Here is a 27,985-nt window from a genome sequence, read left to right on the forward strand (position 1 = left end):
GCCTCCTGTCTTAGAATCTTAAGGAAGATTTTATGCTCAGGTATCAAGATATATTTTCTACTATACAGGTGTTCATGGGATCCCATTACTCCAGACAATATACCTAAGGCCTCTTTATTTGAGTATAAATCCTTTCAGATCTTATCCATCTGTGTGAGTCATACTCACTGGGCTTCTCTCAGTCATCGGGCACTCTGTGAGCAATCACAGCTTCTGCTTCAATTGGGGAGACATCCCAAGCCAAGATTACAGGTACAGTGTGTGCCCGAAGGCATGAACACCTGTGCAAGTGGCTAAGCCTGCTTCTCTGCACCAAATGGCTTTTGCAGTTTGTGACTCCACAGAAAGCACTCAGCATCTCACTTGCAGGATTGGGCCCTGATCAACAGCACATTCAGACAACAACATACAGCATTTTCGAGAGAGAGAGAGAAAAAAAAAACACTGTCCCATGATTATTTCCCCCATGCTGTATAAAACATCTGCCCAAATGCTTACCAGTTAGGTACACACAAAATGAATTTTTCCATGGTGGTTTGCAAAAGCCGCTCCTCTCAGTAACACTGGTCAGCACAATATTGATGCTAACTTTATTATAATTATTTGTATTACCATAGCGCCTTGGAACCCCAGCTGCAAGCCAGGTCCCTGTTGTGGTAGGCTCTGAATGAACACAGAACAAAGACAGTACCTGTCCCAAACAATTTACAAATTTAAAAGGGTGAATTCCTTCAGCATCATCTGTGTCCTAAATTATAGTGTCTCAAAAGGGAACTTATTCCCTTTACTCTGAACCTGTAAACTTGTAGTCCACTTAATACCACTTCCAAGGGACACAAGTGCAGGTCTTTATTTCTTCAGATAAAAGAAGCCTAGTTCCTCAAGCTTCATGCCCTGACCTTCCTTTTTTGGGGACGGCCATCAAGAACATTGTGATGAAGCAACTTCAATATCATTTGGAATCCTCTGATTTTCTTGGCCCCTTTAAGCCTGGGATAGGATTGATAGCTGCCCAGCATCTCTGAGCGATCAACAAGGTCAGTTGTTGATATCAGTCCTTTTGGCTGCATCAGCAGGCTTGGATACTATTTACATTGACGTTTTGTTGACTCCCTTGTAGCTCACAGTAGCAGAGAAGTATTACTCTTTAATAATGGTTCTGTTCTTTCCTCCTACACAGAGCTCTCAGAAGGTAGTTATTAATTATACTGATGTATTATTTACTACAGCACCACAGCTGTATTTATCTCCAAAGCACCCTATGTGCAAGAAGACAAGTCTCCTGCCCTCAAGACTTTACAATTTAAGGGCACAGTCATGCAAGGTGATGAACACCCTACATTCTTAATTGCTTCAATTGGAATGAAGTATGCTGAGTACCTTGCAGGACTGATCCCTAAATTAGACAAAGGGAATTGATGTAACAAGTTATTTTAAATATGCATTGTTGACGTTTGGCAGTTATCATGTAGCTTCACAATTTCTTTCTGAAAATACTGGGTGTTGCAAAAATGTGAGCTTTTAGGAGGGATTTGAAGGAGGCACGCAAGGTGGCTTGTAGTGGATCAGGGAGGCTATTCCAGGAATACTGGGCAGCAGGAAACAATTGTGGAGATTGTTGCATTTGCAAAGAGCGAAGCTACATGAAGGTTAAGTTGAACAAATGAAACTTTATTAAGCCCATAGGCTGCTCTGTCCACATGGCTGAGTTGTTTCCAATCTAACTCCCCACATTCCTTGTTTCCTGGGTGTCTCTTCAGTAACAGTCTGACTCCAGTTCTGCTGAACATGACACAGAGATGTGAGTAAGAGGAGAGGAATAGTTTGCTGTGGCCAAAGGCATTGATAGAATATAGTGCATAAGCAGGGGTGTAGTATGAGTAAGTGCAAGCATTTGGTGTAATTTAGACACATTAAACAGCTGCCTGAAAAGCCCCACCTATCACCACTCCTGTTGAACTTCCATGGCAGGACACTGGAGGTAAGATGGTTTGGGCTGAAATGCCTTCAGCATGTGGTGGATACACAGACTGACACCCCCCTTATTTTTTAAAATCAGACCTGGATGGTGAAGTCTCTTTGTTAGTTTTCTCTTATCAAAGCTCCTATTGCCATTCGGTGCTGAAGGAAAAAAGAAACCTGTTGGTGGTAAGCAGGGAGGAGGATTAGGAGAGGAAGGTGGGTGTGGTGTCTACTCCTGTTATAAAGGGGCATGTCTATCCTCTTACAAAGAGATTTGCAAGCCAGGGGTATTGTATTACATTGTATTATGATAATGGGAATATACTGAAGACTTTTGTGTAGTGTCAGCAGTATGAAGCATGTATAATGGAGAATATGAAACTGGTTGTGTTATACTGTAATATTAGCTTTGTTTATGGTTTCATTCCTTTATATCCAAGTGATCCTGAATTTCCAGGTCGAATTGGTGGCCAGAAATGCCTCTTTTCCATCTGCAGTGGGCTAGGTAGTTGCACCCCATTTCGCTCTGATGCAGACCCCAATTCTATAGTGCAATGATTTCTCAAACAGATTACTACAACATGCTCTACAAAGGGGTATGTCCTGGCAAATTTCTTAGACGCTTCAGAGAGCACAGAAAGGGACTGTTGGCTTACTTACCCATGTCAGCCACAGCAACCATACAAGACCTGCTTTCTAATAGCTTCCCTGGTTTCCAATTCATTTCTAGATGTAATTTCAAGTGGTTGACTGTGATCTTGAAAGTTCCATATAATTTATGTCCTGGCTGTGGGAGAGGCCACCTCTCACCCGGTATATGTAGCTACAATAATTCAGATCAGCTGGGTGATTTTTCTAACATTCCATAGGTTTGAATGTCTTGGGGATAGCAGCAGAGCTGTTTTGATAGAGCCCCTTGTTCTGTAATGTGCAACTAGTCCATCAGGGCCCAAATTGTTTAGTATCTCACACTGTGAAAATGAATCACTTGAGCTCTTACCTGAGTGAGAGTTGACTGCTGGGCAGTTATCAAGGTTTTTTTTTAATATATTGGAGTCCATTTTGTATGATATTAACCAGTTGTGTGGATTTGGAATTTTTTGTGTATATATCCAGATGTTGTATGACTGGGTAGAGCCCTGCACAGATACAAAGTTTGTATCCACATCTGATCCACAAAAATGGTCTTCAGATCTCCACATTTGCATCCGTGGATGCAGATATCCATAGATGGGTACATGTTATCAAGTTAAGAGGCCTGAAAAAACTAAAACAATTTCCCCTCGTGTTTCACACTGCCAAACTACATGTTTTCTGTATCACATCACTGGATAGCAGCCTCAGCTTTGAGATACTTCTGTAAAGTTATTTACAGACGACAAATAATGATCCCCCCCTATATTTTTCCATTCAGCTCTCTACATCACTAAAAGTCAGCATTATCAGATGCAGTTTTATATATTCACACTCTCTGTTCATTACATAAAGGCCCAGTTGTTTCATTATCTGACCATGTTTTCAAAAACAAAAAACAGACATTGTTATAGCAAGACGTTTTAGGGTGGCAAAATACTTCTACAAAAGACAATTGTTCACATTTTTAAATGTGTGCTGTTGTCACTACTGCTAGTTTCTGCCTCAGCAGTGACAGATGTGTATTTCTTGGGGAGGAGGATTTTTTCTAGGAGTTTAGATTGTACCGAATGAGTTTTTCATGAAAAGTTGAACAAGTGTTACCGGTCACTTGGAGAAAAACGAACAACTGGTCAGTGTGTATTACAGATCTTCCTCTGTGCTTGATCCACAGAAGATGCAAGTCTGTTACTTCTTTTTTCAGCTTGAGAGTCTGGTTCTTAAACTCAAGCTGTAGAGACTTATGCTTTCACCTCTGGAGATACCCAGTTGAATCCCTGGAGTCAGCTCAAATAGCAGGTGTCACAATAGTATCCTATACTAGAGCTGTGCAGGAATTGGAATTTCTGTTCTGGGGAAGTTCAAAGTTTTTCTTCTGTTGTCACTTGGAAAGAAGACAAATAATTTTTAAATTTCCCATGAAATGAAATTTCAGAAAAAGGTGGTGTGTGTCAATCAAAACATTTCAACAAAATAAAAAACTTTGTTTCAGTTTCAATGCTTTAAAAAAATTGTTATAAGAAGAAATTTTAGAAATTAAAAGTAGTTTTGAATAAAAAATCAAGATGTTCCATTTCAAAAGTATCAAAATGGAAAATCTTGACCTCATTTAAATATTTGTTTTAATTTTTTGCCCCTGAAATAAAATTTTGTTGAGATCTACATGTACACGCAGGAAACTGTTTTTGTCAAAACCAAAACATTCTCTGGTGGAAAAAATTGACAATATTTTTCCATCAGCTCTAACCTATCCTCATGGGATTTTCAGTTCCAGAACGGTTAATCACAGTGAGAACTTGTTCCACTAGGCTGGTTGTTTCTGGTAAGCACAGAGAAAATTCTACTCTGTGTAGCAATATGTCTTGAACTAATATTTTGTAGTTAAAACACAATTAAAATGTTTAGATTGATTCAATGACAATAGGAACTTTCCGGTTTTCTTTAAGGGCATTGGGTAGAAATCTGGGATTCTCTCAGTATAAACAGAACATATTTTCCTTTGTCTGCAGTTCTTTTTCCAAGATCTTTTGAAGATGTAAGACTAGCAGAAAGTACTCAACCATCTAGTACTTGCTTGTTGAGAGATTATATTATATATACACACACACACCTTGTTAGCATTCCTGGGGTGCTAGGACAGAGAATGATGTCTGGGTCATGCTGATGCATTTTCTATCTTCTCCCAGTCCCCTTTTCCTGACCCAGAGACCAGCCTACCAGCTCCCTCCAATTTACCTAGTCAGCTGAGCTTTTTGAGCTTGTTGGCCTTCATAAGGATCAGATGCTTTTCAGGCTATCCCCTGGCCCCAAGCCTCTCAGCCTCAGCTGGGAGGCAGCTGGTTAGTCTCCCCTTAGAAGGGCCAGTCACCCTGTGACATATCTTACCCCAAGAGCCTTGCCGGGTCCCAGGATAAGTTCTACTCTCAATATTCTCACCCAGAGTTCAGTCTCTACCTTTTAAAGCAGCCAACTCAGCTTCCAGGGTCTCTAATGTCTCATCCTTTTCTGCCAGGCTCTGGCTCTGCAGGAGGATTTCAGTGCCCAGCTTCATCAGCTCCTCCTCCTGAAGCAAGCGTTGGTGCTGCTCACTGTTCTCTTCTTTTACTCCAAGGCAAACCAGCTCCTGCTCTCTTCATGGCTTGCATCCAAACCTTATCCCTGGAGGAGCATGTTTCTTCCAGCTCTTGCAAGCACTCTGCCATCTGAGTCGGTTGGCTGCTAAGTTGTGAAAAGACTTCAGCCCTATTCTTGTCAGCTACAGAAACCCTCTTCCCCCGATTTCTCATCTACTCCTAGATTAGTTTGCTCAGTAGCTGTCCGGACCGCTGCCATCACTGTCATGTCTGCCCCACACACCACCTCCAACTTTGTGCTGGCCTATAGATCCAGTCCTCTACATCCCCAGTCTGGGATAGGACCCCAGTCTCCTCCTGCTTCACTGCAAGTGCCTGGGGCTGACATGGTTCAGTTAACAACCTGTGCTGTTCTCCCCCTTTTACTCTGAGGCCTACCTGTCTGTCCTTTGACTCTGAGTTCCTTGGGGCAGAGACTGTACTTTCCTGAATGTCTAGAAATCACATTCTGGATGCTATCATAAACACACTTAACTAGAGCAATTATTTATAATTGCAAAATGACTGTGTCCATAGTGGTCTCATGTTGAACCAGCATGAATATCAAGAAAAGTACATGCCAAAGTTCAGCCCTTCCCAAGCCTTTCAGTGTGAGAAACCCGTAATACAGCCTGAGCAGAAGGAGTAGGTCACCACATACTGAATGTGGATGAAGCTTAAAACACACAGAGATGTGATGTGTAGGTAGGCTCATTAATCTATGCAACAGGCAGTGAATCTGGAAATATTTTTAAGTCATTTGCCTTCTGTGATGGGTTGTTTGCCTCACACCTGCCCTGAAAGGGTTAAGGAAGCTGAGAAAAGGCCACTTAGTGAGATAGACCACACAAGGGGCTTAGGCTGGAGAACAAACCCCTGACTGAAAGATGAAGCTCAGTTAAGAAGATGTGGGCTAGGCAAGTATGAAGCCAGGAAGCTGGAAACAGAAGTGGCTGTAGTGAGAGAGTCTGTAGTTACCCTCTGTGCATTGGAGAGGGAAGGAGGGAACCCAGGGAAAGAATAGGACCCTGGCCCTGAGGGACGGGCATACCCAGAGAGAGAAGGGTGAGAAAAAAGCCTGTGGGCGGGGGTAGACAGCTCGGGGAAAGAGCAGCAAGGTTGGAGACTGAGCAGACCATGGCTGTGGGTTGTAGGGTCCCTGGGCTGGAATCCATAATAATGGGTGGGCCCAGGTTCCACTACCAGCCACTGATGTAGTAACATAGCCTAGACAGCAGAGCCACTAAGACTCCACACCCTGGAAGGGGGGTGCCACTTAGTGACCTGGCTGGAAGGCCAAGTCCTGAAGAGGGAGGGGCTACAGAGCGAGAGAGAGAGAGAGAGAGAGAGAGAGAGAGATCACAAGGAGAGGCGCTGCACCTGGAAGAGAGATAATCCAGGTGGAGGTACTACCTGCGGTGAGTGAGTTCCCTGTGACATCCTGACTAAGGGACCAGATAAGAATAGCTAAGACATTGCTCTTAAGGAGGTTGAGGAGCATTTCATTCCCCCAAAAAAGGACATGATACATTAACCGGCATGCTTTTACCAATGCGTGCAGAGGCCCAGGGAAAGCGTGAGAGCCTTTCTGAGGGTCCTGTATCTGCAAGTGGCGCATTGTAACTTTGGCTTCAGTGAGAAAGAACCTGTGAGCAATTGTCCAATAGTAGAGGTTTTAAACCAGGAACTTTAAGGAAAATTACAGTTAATGTTGGAGTGCCCTCTGGGAGGACTTCAATAGCTCAGACATAGGTTAGGGGTTTGTTACAGAAGTGGGTGGGTGAGATGCTGTGGCCTGCATTGTGCAGGAGGTCAGACTAGATGATCATAATGGTCCCTTCTGACCTTAAAGTCTATGAGACTAAATTCCATGGGCAGCTGGACTACTGTGTGATGCTAGTAGCCATGGTACTGCACAACCCAGCTGCTGTGAAAATCGGTCTGAGAAGAGTTTTGCTAAATCCTATTGAACATGACTCTCCATCTTTTGGAATTTGATAATCTAGGTGAATCAATAAAGCAATCCTCAGTGCCAGAAGATAAACAGATCTGGATGAGCGGTCAAGAAAGTGACTCATGAAGATTTATGTTATTAAATATTAAGTCTTGTTAGATTGCTTACACCAGAAAAGTAAAAGGGGTATGCATGCAAGGGAGGGTGTGGCAGAGATCTGAGGATGAACGTGCTGTTTGCAGGAGTGGGGATGAGGAAGGTTTGTGGCAGAAGCTCTATCACCACACAGCAGGGTGCGGGGGGGAGCAGAGGAGAAGGGGGCTTTAGGGAGAATACTGTTTCCCTTATACTAATAAAACTCCTTGTTCAGCATAGAAAGAAAAGTGACTTTGTTTCTTCAACCTTGTCACATGACAGTCCCATCTATGAACACACTTGATGCTGTAATCTCTTACTCCTACATCTCTGCCATTAATGTTGAGCTCCCAGATAGTTAAAAACAAAACCTGATATACCTACTGGATTAGTTAGTAAAATGGAAAAAAAAACACTAATTAAGCCTACACCACGCCTATAATATTAGATGGATAGCTTAATTCGCCACTGAAATGTGGCATCTTTAGGGTGGAAGGCAATGCCATTTTAACAGTGCCCACCACACCTTTCAAGAGTTTAGAGGAGAAAGTGAAGAGTCATAGATTTTTTTGTTGTTGTTGTTAAAAAGGCCAGAAGGGATCATTATATCATCTAGTCTGACAATATCTAGTGGGCAATAGAATTTCATCCAGTTACTCCTATACTGAGCCCAATAACTTGGGTTTGGCTAAAGCATATCTTCCAGAAAGCCATCCAGTCTTGATATGAAGACATCAAGAGATGGAGAATCCACCACTTCCCTTGGTACTTCTATACCATAACAAAATCAGCTCTTGATTATCTTTTTTATAAGCTAAACAGATCGATCTCCTTAAGTCTCTCAATGCGAGGGTCAATTTTTCCCAGTTCTTAATCATTTTGAGGCTCTTCCCTGCATTCTCTCCAATTGTTCAACATCCTTCTTAAAATGTTGAATTATATCCTAGAATTATATCCAGTGTCCATCTCACCAATGCTGCATAGAGGTAAAAATCACCTCCATACTCCTATGCACCACTCCCATGTTTATACAGCTAAGGATCATATTAGCTCTTTATGCTATAGTAGCGGTTCTCAACCTGGGGTACACATGCCCCTTGGAGGTACACAGAGATCTTCCAGGGGGTACATCAACTCACTTAGCTATTTGTCTAGTTTTACCACAGGCTACATAAGAAGCACTAGTGAAGTCAGTACAAACCAAAATGTCATATGATTATACTGCTCTATATACTATACACTGAAATGTAAGTACAATATTTATATTCCAGTTGATTTATTTTATAATTATATGGTAAAAATGAGAAAGTAAGCAATTTTTCATTAATAGTGAGCAGTGACACCTTCGTATGTTTATATCTGATTTCGCAAGCAAGTAGTTTTTAAGTGAGGTGAAAGTTGGGGGTACGCAAGACAAATCAGACTCCAGAGCCACTGCACTACAGCACTGCACTGGGAGCTCATGTTGAGCTATAGATCCATTTTGACCCCTAAATTCTTTTCAGAGAGTCACTACTTTCCTGGATACAGTCTCCTATTTTGTAAATATGGCCTACATTCTTTGTTCCTAGATGTATGACCTCGCATTTTATTTTAATGAGCCCAGCTTACTAAGTGATCCCGGTTGTACTGTCTGATTGCCCAGTCTCGTCATTATTTACCATTGCCAATCTTTGTGCTAGCCACAAACTTTATGAGCAGTGATTTTATATCTATTTCCAGCTCATTGATGAAAATATTGAATAGCATTGGGCCTAGAACTGATCCCTATAACATCCCACTAAAAACACTCCTATTTGATGACTATTCCCCTTTGACGGTTACTATCTATCTGAGATCTGTCAGTTAAGCAGTTCTTTATTCATTTAACATGCTTTATTTATATTGAATTTTTTACTTCATGTATCATGTACTAAGTCAAACACCTTACAAAAGTCTAAGTATGTTGGCCACTGCCTAGATGTATAAACCAAACTTATAATCTCAAAAAATAAAATCAGGTTTGGCTGACAAGCCCTATTTTCCATAAAACCATGTTGATTAGCATTAATTATATTCCCATCCTTTAATTCTTTATTGAGTGAATCTCACAACAGGTTTTCCCTTATTTCGCCCAGGACTGAGGTCAGGCTAACCCTCTTATAAATGACACAAGTTATTCCATTTGCATCCCACTCTTCTAGAGTTTCCTTCATATTCAAGACTTATTAAAAAGTAACATCAGAGAGCCAAGTCTTTTAGGACTCTTGGGTGCAGGTTATCTGGGTCTGCTAATTAAAGTAGACCCAGATAACATCCTTTCTAACATCCTTCTTAATTACTAATGGACTAGAATATACTTCATCATCCTCATGGTGTATGGGTCTATTAACCTGCTTCTTTCCAAATACAAAACAGAAATATTTATTTAACACTTCACAATCTTACCATCTTCCTCTTGAAATGGGTCTACAAATTTCTTAGGATTTCTTTTGTTCCTGCTGTATTTAAACACTCTTCCTTACTGTCTTTAGGGAAAAATCCATGGCTGTTAAGGCTCTCTCTTTCCTTTTCAGTTTTCTATTGATTCCCATCTTTTCCCCCTTTTTTCCATTTGTTATATATATTTGTTTTGAAGTGTTATTTTTCACTTCCCCACTTAACCAGGATGGGGTGGCTACTTTCACAACTGTGGAATTGTAGCTTTTGGGCCATCTTAAAAATAACTCCCAGTGTTCATTCACATTTTTCTATCTAGATTTTTTTCTCAAATCAACTTCACTTAATTTCTTTAGTTTTTGGGAAACCACCCCTTTTGAAGCGCTAAGAGCATTCTGGTGAAATTTCACATATAACTGAGGCTGAAAGTAAATAGTGTACCTGAGTGAAATTTGGCCTGGGCCCTGTGGTTAACATGCCAACTCTTACAAAAATTGCACTGGAATAATGAGCACAGGAAATTAGGGCCTTGCTTTAACCATTCAGCAAAAATACAGTGCTTCTAGCATCCCTTCGCACTATACTGGGACATAGGTTCAGTACTGGCTCAAAGATGTCACAAAGTGAATCATTAATACCAATCATTAATACCATTTCCTGGTTGCCTCCCATCCACATATTAATTAAGAGCTGCTTAGTTATGAGATCATTCAAACATTTGTTATTCCCAGTGATACAGTTGTTGGAACAAAGGTGAGGATAGAGAGAAGAGACCCGAAAGGCTCAGAAAAGCATCCAAATTGTCAGTGCTTACCCATCACACCTTCTGGAGGTCTTCCAGTTATTAATGGCAATGACTGACCAGGTGTTGCTCCTCATAAGCTATGGGTGAATGAGAGTTTTACCAGAAAAAGTTCTGGCTATGGGTTGATACAGCAAGATCATCTATAGTGAAATTTGGAACATCTTGTTCATTGAAGCAAGCAGCACAGAACATTAAAAAAAAATGGATGAGGTCACTGTCTTTTTGTTGCTTTGCTACTGAATGTTGGCCCTGATTGAATGCAGTGAGCAGGGGCAAAACCCAGATTTTTTCTAAAGAGAGGACCCAGATTACCTGCACGGCTACCCCAAATTTGAGTGGTGTTGCAATGTTGTGCATAGGGTCATGATGCCATTCAAATTTGGCTCAGCCACCCCTCTGTCATGCCATCAGCTATGGCCTTGGATGAATGCAGTGAAGCAGCAACTGGGTGTCTTTGGCACTGTGGTAGAAGGCTATTGAATTTCAGCAGGACCCACAGAGTGGCCAGTGACGAAGAGACTAAAGTCCTGATCCTTAAAGGTATTTAGGCTCCTAACTTCCAGGATCTGGGCCTAAAAGGGTGTTTTGTTCTGTCTGAGCACTGTTGCTCATGAGAGAAATAGCTACACTGGGAAATGGCTGCTGTTCTACCAGTGGAGGAGAGAGTAGGTAGGAAAGCTAAAGATATGAGACACTGTGTGTGGAAGAGTCTGGCTAATAGTGACATGCACAGGTGAGACAGCTGATCAGAAAGGAAAGAACTATCCTGAGTTTCAACAACTGGCTGATTCATCCCAGAAATATTTTATATTATTACTGCAGGCAGTGTAATGACTGTTGGGGTTGGGGTGTGTACTTATGCATAGTATTATAGTGTAGTAATAACAAAACCATAGTTAGATTTGTCTTCACTGCCAAACAAAAAAAAAAGTTTCACATCAAGATAGCTATTTCATCTTCGCTAACTCAATGTAAAATCCCATTGGAGACAAGACACTATAGTTTTTACCCTGACATAGCTAGTTGAAGTCAACTCTCTGCCTTTCACTGGGGATTGACCTCAGCTAGCTTTGTCAGGGTAAAAGCTACAGTGCCTTATTCCCACTCAGATTTTACATTGCTAGCTAAAATGAAATAGCTATCTTGATGTGAAACTTTTTTTTTTTGGCAGTGAAGACGAAGCCTGTAAGACTGTGCAAGAGAATTGTGTTTAACATGGGGGGAAACTGATACCTGCTAAATATTTTACTACAGGAAAAAAGCTGAAATAGACTACAAGAGGGCTTTTATTTTTCTGTGCATTTGGGATTTGTAGAGAAGTATTTTGGAAATGAGAAAAGATGGCTTTTAATACTGGGTCTTTAGTATCTCACTTTTTTTGGAAACCTTTTGCAAATTATACACATGAAAACTCCACATTAAACTTCTGGTCTAGTTTGTGTGACCTTTACAATAGATACCACATTTATATTTTTTCCATTTTAGAATTTAAGAACAATGATTTTTATTTAGTAATAGATTTGCACCAATTTGAAATGGCCATATTAATAATAACGTTGCTTCATAGGCTGCCACCTGTGCAGATACATAGCAGCAGATTCATCAAATTCCAATGGCCCTGTTTACTTTAGTGTCACCAGTTTGAAAAACACTGCTTTAACTAATGGTGACATTCTTTAAGGTCCATCTCTTTTACACATGACAGCAGATTCAGTTTACATGGCCACATTTAATCTAATGTTGACATTTCTCCATAGTTGAATTTGCACTGCAGCTGCCATGTTCATTCACTACGTCGCTTACAAAGAATGATGACAGTTTGCTTTTTATATTCCTTCCCCTGCACCCATCACCAATTTACAGTTTCTTTAAAAATTAGGGAAAGTCTCAAGAAAAATTTTGTTTACGGTAAGTTATGGGTGCTCTGGGATACTTTAATAACATTTCACTCAAACACTGACAAGCTAGGCAATACAGAGTTATGATCAAGAACTACACTTCTGTCTACCTACCCCAATATAAAACTTATCAGTTTTTTCCTATTACTATCCTCCTTCTACAGCACGCTTAACACACTCAAGGCTTCATAATCTACTACGCAGCCTTAACTCAGATATACATGCATGTTGAAAGTAATTTCTTTTAAGATACAATTCTCTTTTTGGATTTCTTGCCGGGCGGGGGCAGGGAGGGAAATATGTGTTTTTCTTTTATGTAGGTTTCCGCTAGGTACAAATAGTTTCTCCAGTACTGCCACAAAGGAAGGTTATTGGTTTCCATAATGGGAATGGTTATGTATTTCTTGTTTTGGTCTGCCTTATAACCAGGAAGGTGTTGCAGTATGTTTGTGTGGTGCTTTTGTTGAGAGCAGTGCTGTGGCTTTGCCAGTGGTGATTTCATAGAGATGCTGAGTTCTGGTGGGGATGATGAGAACAGTGAAAATGCTGGTTAAAAGGTCATGTTGGAGGTGGCTGTGGTTGGCAGTGATGCTCACTGTGGTATTAAAATATGCATGTTGTTTCTTAGTGAGTGGAGGATCTTTCGTCCAAAAGGCTGTCTGGTGAAACCAGAAGCAATTTTCATCTTTCCCCTAGACGAGGAGTGTGCTGCTTTCTACATGTGAAATAATTATGAGCTGAATGTGAAGTGAAGGATCACTTCCTCCTGACCTACTTCTTAGGCAATAAAGCAGAACTCAGTGCCCTCCTGTTTGGAAAGGTAAAGTTATCTCCACATTCCTCAGGCTCCACATAATCCTCCATTGTTTGGTGCTAACTGCCCAGCTAATTACTGCACCTGAGATGCAATTTCCTTTAACAATTTCCTTCCATCTCCTGTCATCACACAGGCTGACTAACCAGACTGGTTTTTTTAGGCAGCTGTGTCCCTGTTTACACCTGTAAATAAATGTCTCATTTTAAATGTTTACCTTTACAGAGTACACATTGAAAATGACAATGCAGGGTTGGCTCGGGAAAGAGGCAGATCAATGTGAAACACTAGTGGACTGTGTGTGTCTGAATTGTGGTGATAGCACACTGGCTAGTAGAGTCTATTGTACTCAAGAGGCTGAGGGATGCGCCTTCTTACTTGGTCCCTCGGTGTCAGGCTCCTTCTTTGACTGACTTCCTGTCCACTGTTGTTCCCTGTCTTGTCCTGTCCCCCCGGTAGTAGTGTGGGTTTCTGAGGCCCTCCTCCCCTCTGGGGGGGGGGGATAGCATGGGCGGCTTTTGCGCCCCCCTGCCCCCGAAACCCAATAGATACTTGGTCCCTGATCTATGAACCCAACCATTCTTTCCAGTGACTCCTAGGGTGTTAGATTAGGTCCAGAGTCTGATTGTATGAATGCTGGTACTAGTTTTCTGGAGTGAAAATCTCAATGCACAATTATGGAAATAGAGGCATTGTGCATCACTTCCACTGCACTCGTGGAGCATGGATCTCACTGCATGCAATAATTTATAGACCCATCTGCCTCATCAAGACAATGCTAGGAATGCCAAATGGGCATTGTTTCACATCTCCCCAAGAGCTTGTCCTATGGTCCAATAGCCGTAGTGTGGCTGACATTCTACGCACAGATGATGGTATAAATAAACAGAGAAGTGATGCTATGCAATGCAGTTTACATTCTTACTGGAGGCTGAAGAATTATTCCTGAATTTTTTAGTTACATTGTTTCTTCACAGACGAGTGAATCTGGTGGGACAGTTGGATGCAGAAGAAATTCCCACTAGCAAAATGTAACAAATCATCTGTTTGTTAAACACCAGGCTGATTTCAGATCTCATTTCCAACAATGCAAATCAGGAGCAACTCCATTGAAATCAATGGCGTTACAGTGGTATAAAAGCCATGTGAGAAGAATCAGACCCAGTAACTCTTTTTCTGACCGCTTTGCTTAAGGTAAGGCCCTGAAAACACACCTTTTCCTGAGAGCCTCCTGCAGGATATAGTCTGAATAACATCCAGCCTTTCAGATCCAGTGTATCTGAATCACCTGCCAGACCCTGGAGTGTGTAAGTGAGAAGAGTAGAGAGGTTAAGGTACTGTTGAATTGCAGCATCTCTAGTTAGAGTGGAGACTATAGTTAAAATGCAGAAGAACAAACTGGTGAAGATGACATGCCATTCTAATTACTCTTCTCTCCGCCACCCCACCCCCCCCCTGCAATTTTCCAAGTCTAAAGATTATTTTTCTAACTTCCAGTGCTGCAAACCACCAGGAATCTGAACATTCAGCTAGGTTCTTTTAGCGTCCGTGCTTTCCAATCCATAGTTGCTATGAAAAGCCTACACATTGTAATGAAGAGTTTGGCTAGCAACCATAAATTATAAGGTGACCATATTAGAGTCCATATTTGTCTGATCTCAGCCTGTTTCCCTCCTGAGCTGCACAATGCACTGACAAAGCTCTTTCCACAGAGAATATATTTCTGCTGTCAGAGGACCAGTTATCGGAAATCTCCTTAATGAGATTTGTGTTAGAATAATTTTAAAATAATTATGCCAAATCCCAGCTTAGACTAAGCACATACAACTTTCCTGCCTTCAATGAAGTTGTGTTCTCTTCCATAAAAGTTTGAATTTGTCCTCATTTTCTTAATTTATTCCTCTGACCTAATTAGAATGCTTGGCATTTTAAGACTGGCAAACATCTGGAAAAATAAGATTCACACAAGAACCAAGAAATGTATACAATGCTATTGATACCCTACATTGTTATATGCTTTTGAAACTTGGCAAACGCTAGTAACCCACAACAATTAACTTAATGCATCCCATCAGAGATGCTTGTAAAGAATACTTGGTATTTGCTGGTGGGATAAAGTACCCAGTGCTGATGTGTTACAAAGGACTGGACAGCAAACTGCAAAGACAATGATTGCAGAAAGAAGGCTGAAGTGGTTTGGACATGTTGCATGGATGTCAAAAAATTATATTCCTAGCTCTTGACTGGGAAAGTGAAAAGCCCTGGTGGGAAAATAGAATGGAGGAGGACGACAACAGATGACATAAGAAAACCATTGAGAAAGATGCTGCTGTCATGGGAACAGGTTATAACAGAGCAAGAAACATGGCATCAGACTGGTGAAGCTGGAAAGACTGGGTTGCCTCATATGTCACAAGGCACAAGCGCATCTAGTAAATAAATAAAATGTGTATGTTTTGTTAGACGATGTCTCCATTTATATAAATATGGTCTGATTCACAGAAGCACCAGTATTCACAAATCCCACTGAAGTCACCAGAATGTGCAGGGGCTCACCACTACTGTCCATTAAATGCCTGATCCTGTTCCCCCTCTGAAGTCAGTGGAACTTTTCCCTAGCTTTCAGTGGGTCAAGACTGAGTCAGGTCAATGTCCAACAGGATCTTTGATTTAGTGGTGCGGGAACTGACTCATTGTTCAAAACAAATTTGCTTAAATACTGCCTGGCACAAAGTGTCTCCCTTTGAACTTCAGGTACACCGGCAGAGTGAATCTCATCGTACATTTCCAATCTCAGCCTCTTTCCAAGGGACTAGGTAGTTGAAAGTTGTACGCAAGCTCCAGTTTAACCCTCTGCTGTATTGCTAAAGAGAACAGTTTGTGGTTGAGAGAAGATTAACAATTCTTCTCTTACAAAATTAAAAATAAGTACTACGGATAAATCAACTAATGTTCCTTGCACCAAGGACTCTACACTGTTAGCTCCATTTCTTATAGGTCTCATTTATCACTGTCCCATGAATTTCAGGATGGGTGGCATGACAACAGCGGTGGCTCTCCTACACGCCCTGCTGGAGTGATCAGAGAGAGGCCTCTGCCAAGTCCTGGAACACCTGCAGTGCCAGCCAGGAAGTCAATATGTACCTTCCTCTCAACACATGCCTGATGTTTGTACAGTGCTGTAATGGACTGGATTTTAGCCATGTGAGTGTCTTCAATAGCCTGCCAATGTCAGTCAAGATGCTGGATTAATTAACTCCTTTCTCTTCAGGTTTCCACAGAGCACCTGCCATACTAAAAATACCAAAACCTAGACAGGTCCCATTTTTCTGAGATTCTAATGAGTCTCTTTGAGAGCCAATTCCCTTCCCTTGTTCCCCCCATCCACAAACTCCACAAGTATGTTCTAGGTTACTGGCAACTGCTGGGTGTCCCTTCTTCCATTAGACTCTGGTCAGGAGTAGATTTGCCTTTGAATAATTGGACTGGAGCATTCAGGGCAGGATGAATAGCTTCCAAAACTGAGACAGCTGAACAAAATTCTGCCACTGCTTCTACCCTGTTCATCATCATCAAGTTAAGTGATGTTTAGGTCAAGGGTGAGTTGGGTCCTAAGACACTACAAAGAATCTGATAATTAATATTACTCTAATAGAACGGCACTGGTGGGAGAGACTATGCCTGAGGCACAATCCCTCCCCCAGCTCCTAGTGCAGCCTTCTTATCTGGTGCACCACTGCGGAGGGGATGGCACAGCCACGACCCTCACATTTCCCCCATTTTGGGGTGATTTGCACTCCTGGGTGCTCCAGGAGGAAGCTGCTATTATGGACCTTTCAGAGGTGGGGGTGAGAAGGGAAAAGGCTCCTGTACACCCAAGCTGTGACTAGGCACAATATAGCTCTAAACTGACAGGAACTAGGTTTGGAAGCAAGAAGTATAGCCCATGCGGCTTGTCAGGGAGAGATCAGACAAGCCTATGAGACTCAGAGGACTTTGCTTGAAGACAGAAGGGGAAGTCTTTACTGAGATAGTGTTTGGGGTGTGAGGGGGGAAGAGAGGGGTTAGAAATCAGGGGCAATGTGGTGTTTGGAAGGATAGTATAAAAGGCCACAGAGCATTTAGAAAAACAACCACAAATTTATGAAGCTCTAATTTAACCTACATGATCAAGAGAGGGAGAACTCTCCCAGCAGGACAATCACTGAGTGACACCTTCATCCAATTAAACAAATTGGAATTATTACATCATTAGAATGCTTTGGCTTTCCTGGAATTGTTACCAAGGTTTAATATTCTAGTTACAATTTACTCCAGGATTTTAGGTTTCATTTTATTCCCTTCATAGTTTTTTCCCATAGATCACTGATATCAGGAAAGTTCATACGGTGTTAGCTCATAGATGTTATATTTTCAATGGTTTTAAACCCTACAGCATCAATTCTGAATCCTAAATAAGGTACATGACATATGTTGAAATAAAACCTAACATTTGCCTTCTGAACTCTTCACCCATAGACTTCACCCCCTAATCATGTAGGCTACTCAGTGCAGCTTCCAAATTACACAAGTGCACTTGTGGTTTCTCCCAGAACTAGGATATTATCCAGATAACATATGACCCCTTTTAGTCATTCTATCTAAATCCATAATGCACTGAAAAACTGCTGGTACATTAGCCACAGCACAGGGTAACTGATTATGTTGCAAAATAATCCTTTCAAATGCATTCATCAGTGTATTGTTTAGATTTACTACCCAGCACCACCTGCTGGTTAGCTGGTGTCAAATCTAATTTGGTGATCCCCCCCGTCCCTCCTCCCATAAACATTGGGACAAATCTTGATTTTTAGGAGTGGGATATTTATCGATATAGGATTGGGCATTTGACCAGTTCAAAATAATTGGTCAATTAACAAGTCAAATATTTTAAAGCACTAATTTATTAGAACATTAACAAAAAAATGAAAAACCACCACAAGACTGTAAAAGCAGCAAAGACTGCTGTGGCACCTTATAGATTAACAGACGTATTGCATCCGACGAAGTGGGTATTCACCCACGAAAGCTTATGCTCCAATACGTCTGTTAGTCTATAAGGTGCCACAGGACTCTTTACTGCTTTTACAGATCCAGACTAACACGGCTACCCCTCTGATACTTGACACTACAAGACTATGGTCTCTAATAGGTTTAACCTTAGATAGATATTTATGCCTAATTGTAAGAGACAAGTTACTTAACTGAGTTATTTTAATTCAAATACAAAACAATGAAATTAAGTTCTAAAAAAAGTAAAATAAAAATTATAGAAATGTAGGGTTGGAAGGGACCTCAAGAGGTTATCTACTCCATCCCCTTGTGCTGCAGCAGGACCAAGTAAACCTGGAAGATTCCTGACAGGTGTTTGTGTAACCTGTTCTTAAAAAACCTCCAGTGATGGAAACCTCCATCCTCCCCTGGAAGCCTTTCCAGAGCTTAACTATCCTTGTAGTTAGAAAGTTTTTCCTAATACCTAACTTAAATCTCCCTTACTGCAGGTTACTTGTCCTACCTTCAGTTGATGTGGAGAATAACTGAAGATTGTTATAAAGGGGATGGTTATCAAATATGTTAAGGGCTGTTACGAGGTTCTCCTTCAGTCTTTTCTCAAGGCTAAACATGCCTAGTGTGTGTTTTGTTTTTTAAAAGCCTTTCTTCATAGGTCAGGTTTCCTACACCTTTTATCATTTTTGTTGCTCTCCTCTGGACTCTCTCTAGTTTGTCCACATATTACTTAAAGTGTGGTACCCACAACTGGATACAGTATTCCAGCTGAGGCCTCACCAATGCCAAATCGTGGGACAATTACCTCCCATGTCTTACATATGACATGTCTGTTAATACACCCCAGAATGATATTCGCTTATTTCACAACCATTCCATGATGCAATCAAAAAAGTAGACAGCTTCCTACATCAAGGCATTTTTGCTGGAATATTTGACCATGGTCAATTAGGTGGCCAGCTCACTAGTCCATAGACATTCTCTGACCCTTCAATTGACCAGCTTGCCAAGTCTAGATCCATAGAGGATCAAATGTTTTAACTGATCCTGCTTGATCTGACAGTGAAGTTTGTACCTGGGACCTACCCGTGAACTTCTACCACTTGAGAAAAAGACTAAGCTGGAAAAAAACACACAAACCTCACGTGGACCAGCCTCTAAACAGGGACAAATACCCATCCTCTTCTAGAATGTGTTATGATTGTCACCAAATGTTCCTCACAAACTTTTCATTCCACCCTGTTTTAGATACATACACAAAAGATGGAGCCCACTAACCAGGAACAAAAATGCAGAAGCTATTCCTTCCTTTTCTAGCTAGTACCGTTAGTTGCTGATTCCCAGCATCACTCAGTGAGTAAGGCACTGGCCTGGTTTGCAGAAATTTTAACTGGCTTTCCTTGAAAAATAATTTAGTCCCATGTCCCTTAACCATCATTGATTTGAACACAAGTCATATTTAGTACCCACTTCCTCTGTGTTTCAATAGTTTGGTAAACTCTTGGCCAGTCTAAATTTAATTTCTTAGTCTAATTTTGACTAAAAGAACACAAATGTTGTTTATCAATGTAATATTAGATCATCTGATCCTGACAAATTACTTGTGCTGGCATTTTGCCCACTATACTAGCTATTGCACAGTCAATATGGTCAGAACTACATTGGTGGGTTACTATTTAAGATGTCTGAATTTAGGTTACGATATTCAAAGCCAGCCAAGTGATTTAGCCACGCAACTTCCATTATTTCAATAGGAGTTGTGTGGCTAAATCACCTAGTCTGCTTTGCCTGTATCAGTCTTAGTCTTCCATAATTTTTCAGAAATAAGATATTCCTGCTCAGTAGCCATTTCCATTGTGATGCACACACCACTTCAGTTCATAATGTATTTAAACTATACTTGATCATAGTGTTCATTATATAGAGTCTCATATTAGTTCCCTCAGTTTTCTACATTTGGCTTCCCCATTGTCATCAGAGTGGGGTGGAGACTGGAAGCAGACTTGCTCTGTGCGCCATATTCTAAACACCAGTTACTCTACAACCCACACAAGAAATCCACCAGCAAAACCAGAGAAGACCAAACTTGACATTTCTAATGTTAAGGAAAAACAAGCAGAACACGCCTACTCCCGCCCCCACCCCTTAAAAACAACCCACTTTCCTGGCCTTCACTATTCATCATAGTGAAGTGTACAATCCCAACTTAAAATGTAAGTATTCATAGGCGACCATTGAACACTGGAATCAAATATTTCCAACTTAGATGCCTGAAGTTTAAAACCCACATAGAAGAAGCCTGATATTCAGTTGTGCTCAGCTCAAGTTTTCTCCATGGACAAGCAGATGGATAGACGTTAAGAAACGGCAATGAAATATTCTGTTATTGGTGACAAGCAAAGGGCTCACGGTATGAACAGGTAAGTGTGTTGCTAGGTTTCTGTGCCCTGCTGCCCTCTTGTGGAACCGTAAGGACCTGCTTGGATGTATTAGTTCTTTGTGGATGGAAGTGTTCACGCTCTGGGAAGGAGAGCTAAGCTAGTCCAGCTGCAGAACTTTGATCCAAAGCCCCTGAGTGCTATTATTTAGGTTCTCCATCTGGGTGGGAAGGAAAATATTTCAACATGAAAAATCATTTCTCTCCCCATCCTGTTCTCCAGGGCTGACCTCCTGATAGATCGTTAGAACCTACAGGGCTGGAACCATGGGGGTTCAGGGCCACCGATGCCTTCACCTTGCCAAAAGAGGCTTAGGCTGGGCTCCAGCGGGAGCACTCTGTGTAACTGGGTGCTACAGGAAGTACTGCCCAGCAGGATCAGAGTGGCAGCCTCAGACACCTCCCTCATTGGCTGATACCAGTATATATACAGGGAAGCCATAAAGGGGAGCTGTCTGAGTAGCAACACAGACTTCCTGCCTGTCTCTGTTCCAGACCCTGCTCATGGGAGACCCTAGAGTCTGGCTTCTGACCCTGCCTGACACCTGCCTCAGTTGGGTCTACCCTGGACTCTGATCTCCCAGTACCTGACTCCTGATCTGACCACTAGGGATGACTGTCCACATCCTGGTTATGACAGGTGCCTGCTGCTTGAGCAGTCTAATCTAAGAAACAGCATGAAAGTATCATGGTAATCCTGCTGCAGCAATCTTGCATTGCAATTCAGGGTGAGAGTTCAGAGAAGGGGGATGGCCCTACCTGGATTTTCCAGTTGGTTCAGAAATGTAAGTTCTCTGAACAGCTGAATTCCAGGGCAAACCTCAGCATTTCTTTGGTGATATCTCATCCCCAGCACAATATCTCTGCCCAGAAGAGCCTGTGTCATGGAGGATTAAGCATACAGAGAAAAGAAGGGAAAGCTGGAGAGAAAGGGCTGAAGGAACTGGACTAGGACTCAGGATGATGATGATTAAAGGAAGTGAGGCAAAACTGTATGTTTCAGAGAAAGCTTGTTCAGATTCTGGATTCAGTTCCCAGCTCTACCATTGACACTTCCCAGGTGACTTCGGGCAAGTCTGTGCCTCAGATCCCCATTTGAGGATTGGGAATATAATCCTTTCCCCATGTCTTCACTGGTCTTGTGTAGTTAGACTCCGAGCTCTTCAAGGCAGGGACTCTCTCTTACAGGGTGTTTGTACAGGGTGTAGCACAGTGGTATTCAGCCTGTGGTCTGCAGACCCCAGAGGGTACACAGACTATGTAAGATTTCAAAAGGGGTCCACACCACCATTTGACTTGGTGTGTGTGTGTGTGGGGGGGGGGTTTGAAAACCACTGGTCTAACATAATGGAGTCCCAATCTCAGTGGTTTTCTCTAGGCATTATATGAGTAAAGATAGCAACTACAACCTCAACCCTGCCCAGCCCTGGCCCTCCTTGTCACCTAGCTGAGGTTGGAACTGAGGTGGCACAATCACCCCCTCACAGTTTGTCCAGAATGCGACCAACCTGAGGGCCAGTCCTGGACCTGCTGACCTCAATTACAAACTCCCATTGACTTCAGGGGGCACAGGATTGCACCCAAGATCCCCGTAACTGGATGTAAATCCCATCAAAGCCTTGCCCAATGGAATAATATCTTCCCATCTTTGGTTTCAAATACTCTATTTGATACAACCTTGTCGTCGACTGACCTGCTTTGCAGCACCTAAACAATATGCTTCCAAACAATTGCTTGGTCCACTGGCACAAAAAAAAGAAAAGGAATTTAAATGAATGAATCTCCTCTCAGCGAAAAAGCTTAGGGACAGACCTTAAAGAATCATTGTCCTAAGTGTAGCTGATAAATGTCTGATCTCCTAATTTGTGCATTAGTTGTGCTCAGCTATATTAATGAAAAAATAAAAATTGTACTTACTTTTCATTGCTGGGGGCCATCTCACATTTTATTGCTCCAGGGGCAGTAACAGTGCTGATAGCCAAGGACTGGGAGGCAGGAGGCCTGGGTTCTACTCCCAATTGCCACAATCTGTCACCCTACCTCTCCGCTCCTTTGTTTCCTCATCTGCAGAAGAGGGGATAATGGTCACATGGGAAAGGCGTTGAGGTCCTTGGGTGATGAATGCTGCGTGTGAGTAAAGTAGTAATCCTTGTTAACAGGAAAGTTACCCTTTTAGAAGCCTATTCCTCCAATCTCATCTGCACCTTATTATCTAAGACTACAACTGAGACCAGGCCCCTGCTCTGCAAGATGCTGTACATATATAAAGTAGGAGACAGTCCCTGCCCTGAAAAGCTCTTGATTTAGATGGACAAGATAAACAAAAGCAATATTATCCCCTTTGGCAGATGAGGGGCTGAGGTGCAGAGTTTAAGTGACTTGCCCAATGTCGTGCAGGAATTCTATGATAGTCCACAATTTATCCCAGATTTCTCAAGTCTCAGTCCAGTGCCTTAACCCGCAAGGCCAACCTTCCACTCATAAGAAAAAAACCACTAAAAATGTAATTAATAAATGGGCAGCTTGCCAAAATAAATCCCAGAACAGGTGCAATACCCTAGCTCAGACAATAAACAGAACTTACCCATAAGTGCAATAAGTTGACCCCACAAAAAGCAACATAAACTCAGCAATGTAAGGACAAAACCAAGCAAAATCCTGAGCCTTGCTCAGAAGATGTTTCAGATGTACTCTGGGGTACCTGGAGGTGCTCACATGGACACAGTGGAGAATTGTGCCTCCTGCTAAGCATGGTGTTTCTTGTCCTTTCCAGACTACATTATGGAGAGATCAGCAGTTCCACTCTTGACAAGACAGTTTCAATAACTATTGCCACAGCAGAACATCTAGAAACAGGGACAGCCCCTCAAACAGGCGGGTTTAGTTGAAGGCTTTAATACTAACTTAGTTGAAAAGCCATTGCTGTGCAGCACTGTGCATTTTCTCACATAAATGTGGTAGCCATTTGCTAGACCACTCCCCTAATGTGTTTAAATCTCTCTTTCCAAAAACAATCCATTCTGTTGCTCAAGCTAATAACATTTCCATTTTTTTCTGCCACTCTGCAGGCACAACTGTTATTAAACACCACACTAAAAAGAAGCAGCCCACTGTGGGCTTCCCTACACTACCACTCATTGATAATGATAATTACCTGCCCATTTAACCAGCTTGCTATCTTTATTCAATATCTGACAAAAAGCCCAAAACAACCCCACCCCCACACCAACCATTTGTATATTGTTCAAGGGTTTATTCAAGTCGAGATCGGCAACAGCACCTGTTTTTTGCTTTTAAATGACACAGGGCCAGCTCCTCAGCGCGTGTAAGTTTATATAGCTCCACTGAAGTGTGTAGATCTGGCCTTTTAGATCCAAAGATCCTTTTAGTCATAGGACTAAATCAATCACCTGTGTAACTTTCCTGACTTCAATGGACTTAAATCAGAGATTATCTGGTCCATTATGTAGTACATAGAAATAATACTTGGCACTTCTTAGCCATACATTTCACAGGACTTCACAAAGGGGAGCCATTCCCATTAACTTCATTTGACAAGTAGGGAAACTGAGGCACAGAGCAGTAAATTGACATGTTCAAGACCCCACAGCAAGTATGTGACAGAGACAAGAATAAACCCAGACCTCCTGACTTGAAGCCCAGTACCCTATCCACCATGTTGTCTATGTTGTCTCAATATACCTGAGCAAACTAATGAAGTAGCCACCAGAAGCTCAGTGTTCTCTCAATATCAGAAATAAACCTGACCCCAAGCAGCAGTCACCCAAATCTGAAAGAAGTTCAGATTTGGGGAACCAAACTTCAGATAGACAGACACTAGCCAGTGGGTGTAACTAAAATGATGGGCATGAACTCACTTTACTTTTGAAGGTGTCTTCAATCTATGCAACCCAGGCCCAGCTTTTCTGAATATTTCAGAACATAAGCTATTCAGGCCTGGGGATTTATTCATCTTTACATTTTTAGCTTCGTAAGCACAATGCAATAGTTACTGTTGTGCCTCCCGGCTGCTCTTCATTGTTTAATAGGCTCATTTTCTCTGCTAACCTACTTTTAAATTTCTCATGCAAAGCTGGATGGCTGGTTTTAGTTTCTACTTGCTTTCTCAAGCACTAGGATAAATCTACCTTGGGTGCTAAACAGGTGTTACTGGAGTGTCTAGCCTGTACATCCTGGCTTTAATAGTTGTTCCAGCTTCCAGCTAATCCTTTTCAGTGCACTCCCAGTATTCTGCATATTAAAGGGGGTTCCTCCTCCACGCAACTACTTCTGTTCATCAACCAACCCTCCCCACCCCCATTAGCAAGTGGTGATTGCTGGGGCCATGCTGTTCTTGGATTTCAAGTTCATTAATTCCTCTGGATTATGGAAATAAACTCCCCCACCAGCACCCCCTTCAAAGCATCCCGACAACCTAGGAAGGAAAGTTATCTTTCTTCTAATAGCAGCTCAATCCTGCTGCCTGCCAGTTGATTCCTGGACACCTTCAATTCAGTACTGTAAATACACTTAACTAGGAGGATGGATATATAGATATTTATTTATTTATTTGAGAGGACAGTTATTTAAGTGATACATTATTTATGTTGCTTTGTAGCCCAGAAAGCCATATGGCAGCTGAGATTTGAATGGATCTGAGAACTGCAGTGCAGAGTGCCATTATGTGTGAGGAAGAAAGAAGGAGCACCTATGGACACAAGGCAGGGGAAAAAAGGGAGATGGATCTGCACAAGAGAAAGGCAGAACTCAGTGGAAGGAGAGGTGAAAGAGAAAAGGGGGAAGTACTGATGAGGAAGCAAGCAAAGGAAGGTGATGCTAGATCAAGAAAGAGGAGAGAAAGGGAAGCTGATGGGGCAAGCCAGATACTGAGACAAAAAGACAAGAGGAGTTGGAGAGAGGCAGAGCACACATTTGATCCAACAAGCAGGTCTCTGCAGGCTGTGAGCACCCAGCCAGACAGCTGGGAAGTGGAATCCTGTTGCAGTGTCAGCCGGAGGGCAAGGGCAAGAGGAGGAGTGTGGGTCTACGTGCAGCTATGTTACTTCATTACTCACCCAGGCTGCTCTTCTGAGTTCCAATTAGTTAGAGGACCCTTCTGCGAGCCACAGCCAGGAGATGGCCTGGGCTTAAATATTCCTTTCCAGACATTACCCTGAAGATTTTAAAGGCTAAATTCCTTATCTTTGTGTGGTGTTAGGTTTCCATTTTAATCTTCTGTTCCTGGATATCTTCAGTACAGTAAGAAGTAATCAGACGAGCTATTAGGCAGACTCTCAGCTGGTATAAATCAGGGAGGCTCCATTGATTTCAACCGGCTGGCACACTGGCTGAGAATTTGACCCATTTTTAAATATTACAGTAGTACTTAGGAACTCCAATCAAGGAGGAGGGCCTATTGTGCTAGGTACAAAACAGAGAGGAAGACAACATTCCCTGTCCCAGAGAGTTTACAGTCTAAGTGCCAGACAGGACATAACAGGTGAATAAGACAAATTAAAGGGGTTTGAGTGTAAGACAAACTGAACAGGGTTTAGTAGAAAAATAGGCATCTCAGCTGGCCACTTGCCTGACCTTCCATTCCAGAAGTGGAGCTGGCTCTAACCCCTCAGGCTGCTATCAGCTTGCTGGAAAGTTCCTTTCTGGTTTCACAATTCTCTTTTGAGTGTCTGGTTACTAAGACCACTCCTTCACATTTAGGTGCTGCTCTGATTCCAGGAGGGCTGCATCTCTTGTCATCACCGGGATACACAAACTCTCTGAGAGGGGCTCGTGATTAAGGCCCTCCAGGGGCTTTACATACCAGAAAGGTATCTCTATCCTGATTCCTGGGCCTGATCCAATGCCCGCTGAAGTCAATGGGAGTGTTTCCATTGATGTCAATGGGCTTTGGATCAGATCCCTAGTGAGCAGAACGAGTGGTCATATTACACAAACCAACCACTACAATTGATCTCCTTGCTGGAAGCCTCAGCAGAGAGGCAAAGGAGGGAATGGGCCCTGAAGACTGAATTCACCTTTTGCTTGTAGCCTGCATGGCATGGTTTATTATTGCTTTTATCTGCTGAACACTGCCAATGTGTTTGTTCTGTACAAAACCCAGAGATAGGCACAATCTCTACCTAAAGGGATTTAAAATCTACATATTTTAATCATTGTCCATACTGCTCTGTATGTACATGCCCTTGTATATGCTTAATAATCCAGGACCATTCATGTCACCCTTTCTACGTATCTGTCCATGTCTCAGCACATGTACGCTGGCATATATCTCTTTGATGAGGGGGCTGTCACAGGGCATGCCCACCTCCATAGCATCTCTTTGTACCAGGCCATGGCACGGTAGTGGTTACTTTAGCACCACTTTGCCCATGCTCCTGTTCTGCAACAGTGGAGCTTCCATAGCCCAGCCCTGTCATCTCACTGTCCCATCCCTTTCTAGGGTTAACAGGAAAGTCCAAAATAGGAAAACTCAGAGTCTAGAGGCCGGCATGCCAGGCCCTTGGTCCCCAGCTGGGGCTCATCATTCTTGGCCTTTGTCCTGTACTTCCTTTTCCTCTTGGTCTGGAGGAGAGGTAGGCGGAACCAGGCCCACCTACAGGCCCGCTCACCCACCAACCCTCTCCTCTGGGTTCCAAAGGCAGCCAAGGGCTGATCCTTCAATCCCTCACCACTTCTCCTACCTTTTTCCTGTTTGTCAGCATCTTCCACAGGTCTGGTAACTCCTCTATTCCCAACCTTGTATTTGTGGCTCATCGGCACTTTTCCCCAACCAGCTACTGAGGAGCTTCCTCAAAGCAGTTCCCAGCAATGCTGTGTCCTCTCTGGCAACAGCTGAGCAGTATTTCAAACAGTCCTTCTGGTATCCCTCATTAAGACAGGAGTCCCTCATCAACTCTCCTCCTGGAGCTGAAGTTGTTATTCAGCCAATCTCTCTGCTTCTCCCTAAGGCAAAAGTCCACCAGCTTTCTTTCCTGGAGCTGAAGTTGTAAATTAGGCCAGCTGTAGGGCCTTAGCTAGCTTCTCCTTCAGCTGGCCTCTCTTTTCCAATTGGTCCTCAGGCTCAGAGGGTTTACCAGGCAGACCTCTTTCTGTTACAAGGGAAGAGGCAGCATATATGCAGTGCCCCTTCCCAAGGCTCATCCCAACTGGCTGAGAGAGAAGGGAACCTTGCCCAGCTCACTTCTGCAAGGCTTCTGGTCCCCAACCCTTAAAGGAACAGTAATGAGATTTCCTTCCAAACACTATTTATT

At 42.4% G+C, this 27,985-nt stretch overlaps 1 protein-coding gene and 1 long non-coding RNA gene across 13 annotated transcripts in view; one reads left to right on the forward strand and one right to left on the reverse strand.

The window, feature by feature from the left end:
* Positions 1–27,985, forward strand: part of NINJ2 (ninjurin 2) — an 86,578-nt gene that overhangs the window by 43,330 nt on the left and 15,263 nt on the right. For 3 of the 12 annotated variants that reach the window (XM_039513879.1, XM_039513979.1, XM_039514068.1), the window contains one exon: positions 16,260–16,435. The exons of the other annotated variants lie outside the window; for them this stretch is intronic. In XM_039513879.1, coding sequence (XP_039369813.1) covers positions 16,370–16,435 — 66 coding nt within the window. In that variant the 5' untranslated portion in view covers positions 16,260–16,369. The remainder of the gene's footprint in view (positions 1–16,259; positions 16,436–27,985) is intronic. 12 annotated transcript variants of the gene reach the window in all.
* On the reverse strand, positions 3,206–27,855 carry LOC120391392. Its single transcript, XR_005591293.1, has 3 exons — positions 27,416–27,855; positions 22,632–22,778; positions 3,206–3,979 (listed from the first exon to the last, which is right to left on the reverse strand). It is a non-coding gene; the product is annotated as an uncharacterized LOC120391392 (long non-coding RNA).

The sequence above is a fragment of the Mauremys reevesii genome, linkage group 1 (assembly GCF_016161935.1).
Source record: "Mauremys reevesii isolate NIE-2019 linkage group 1, ASM1616193v1, whole genome shotgun sequence".
Lineage (NCBI taxonomy): Eukaryota > Metazoa > Chordata > Testudines > Geoemydidae > Mauremys > Mauremys reevesii.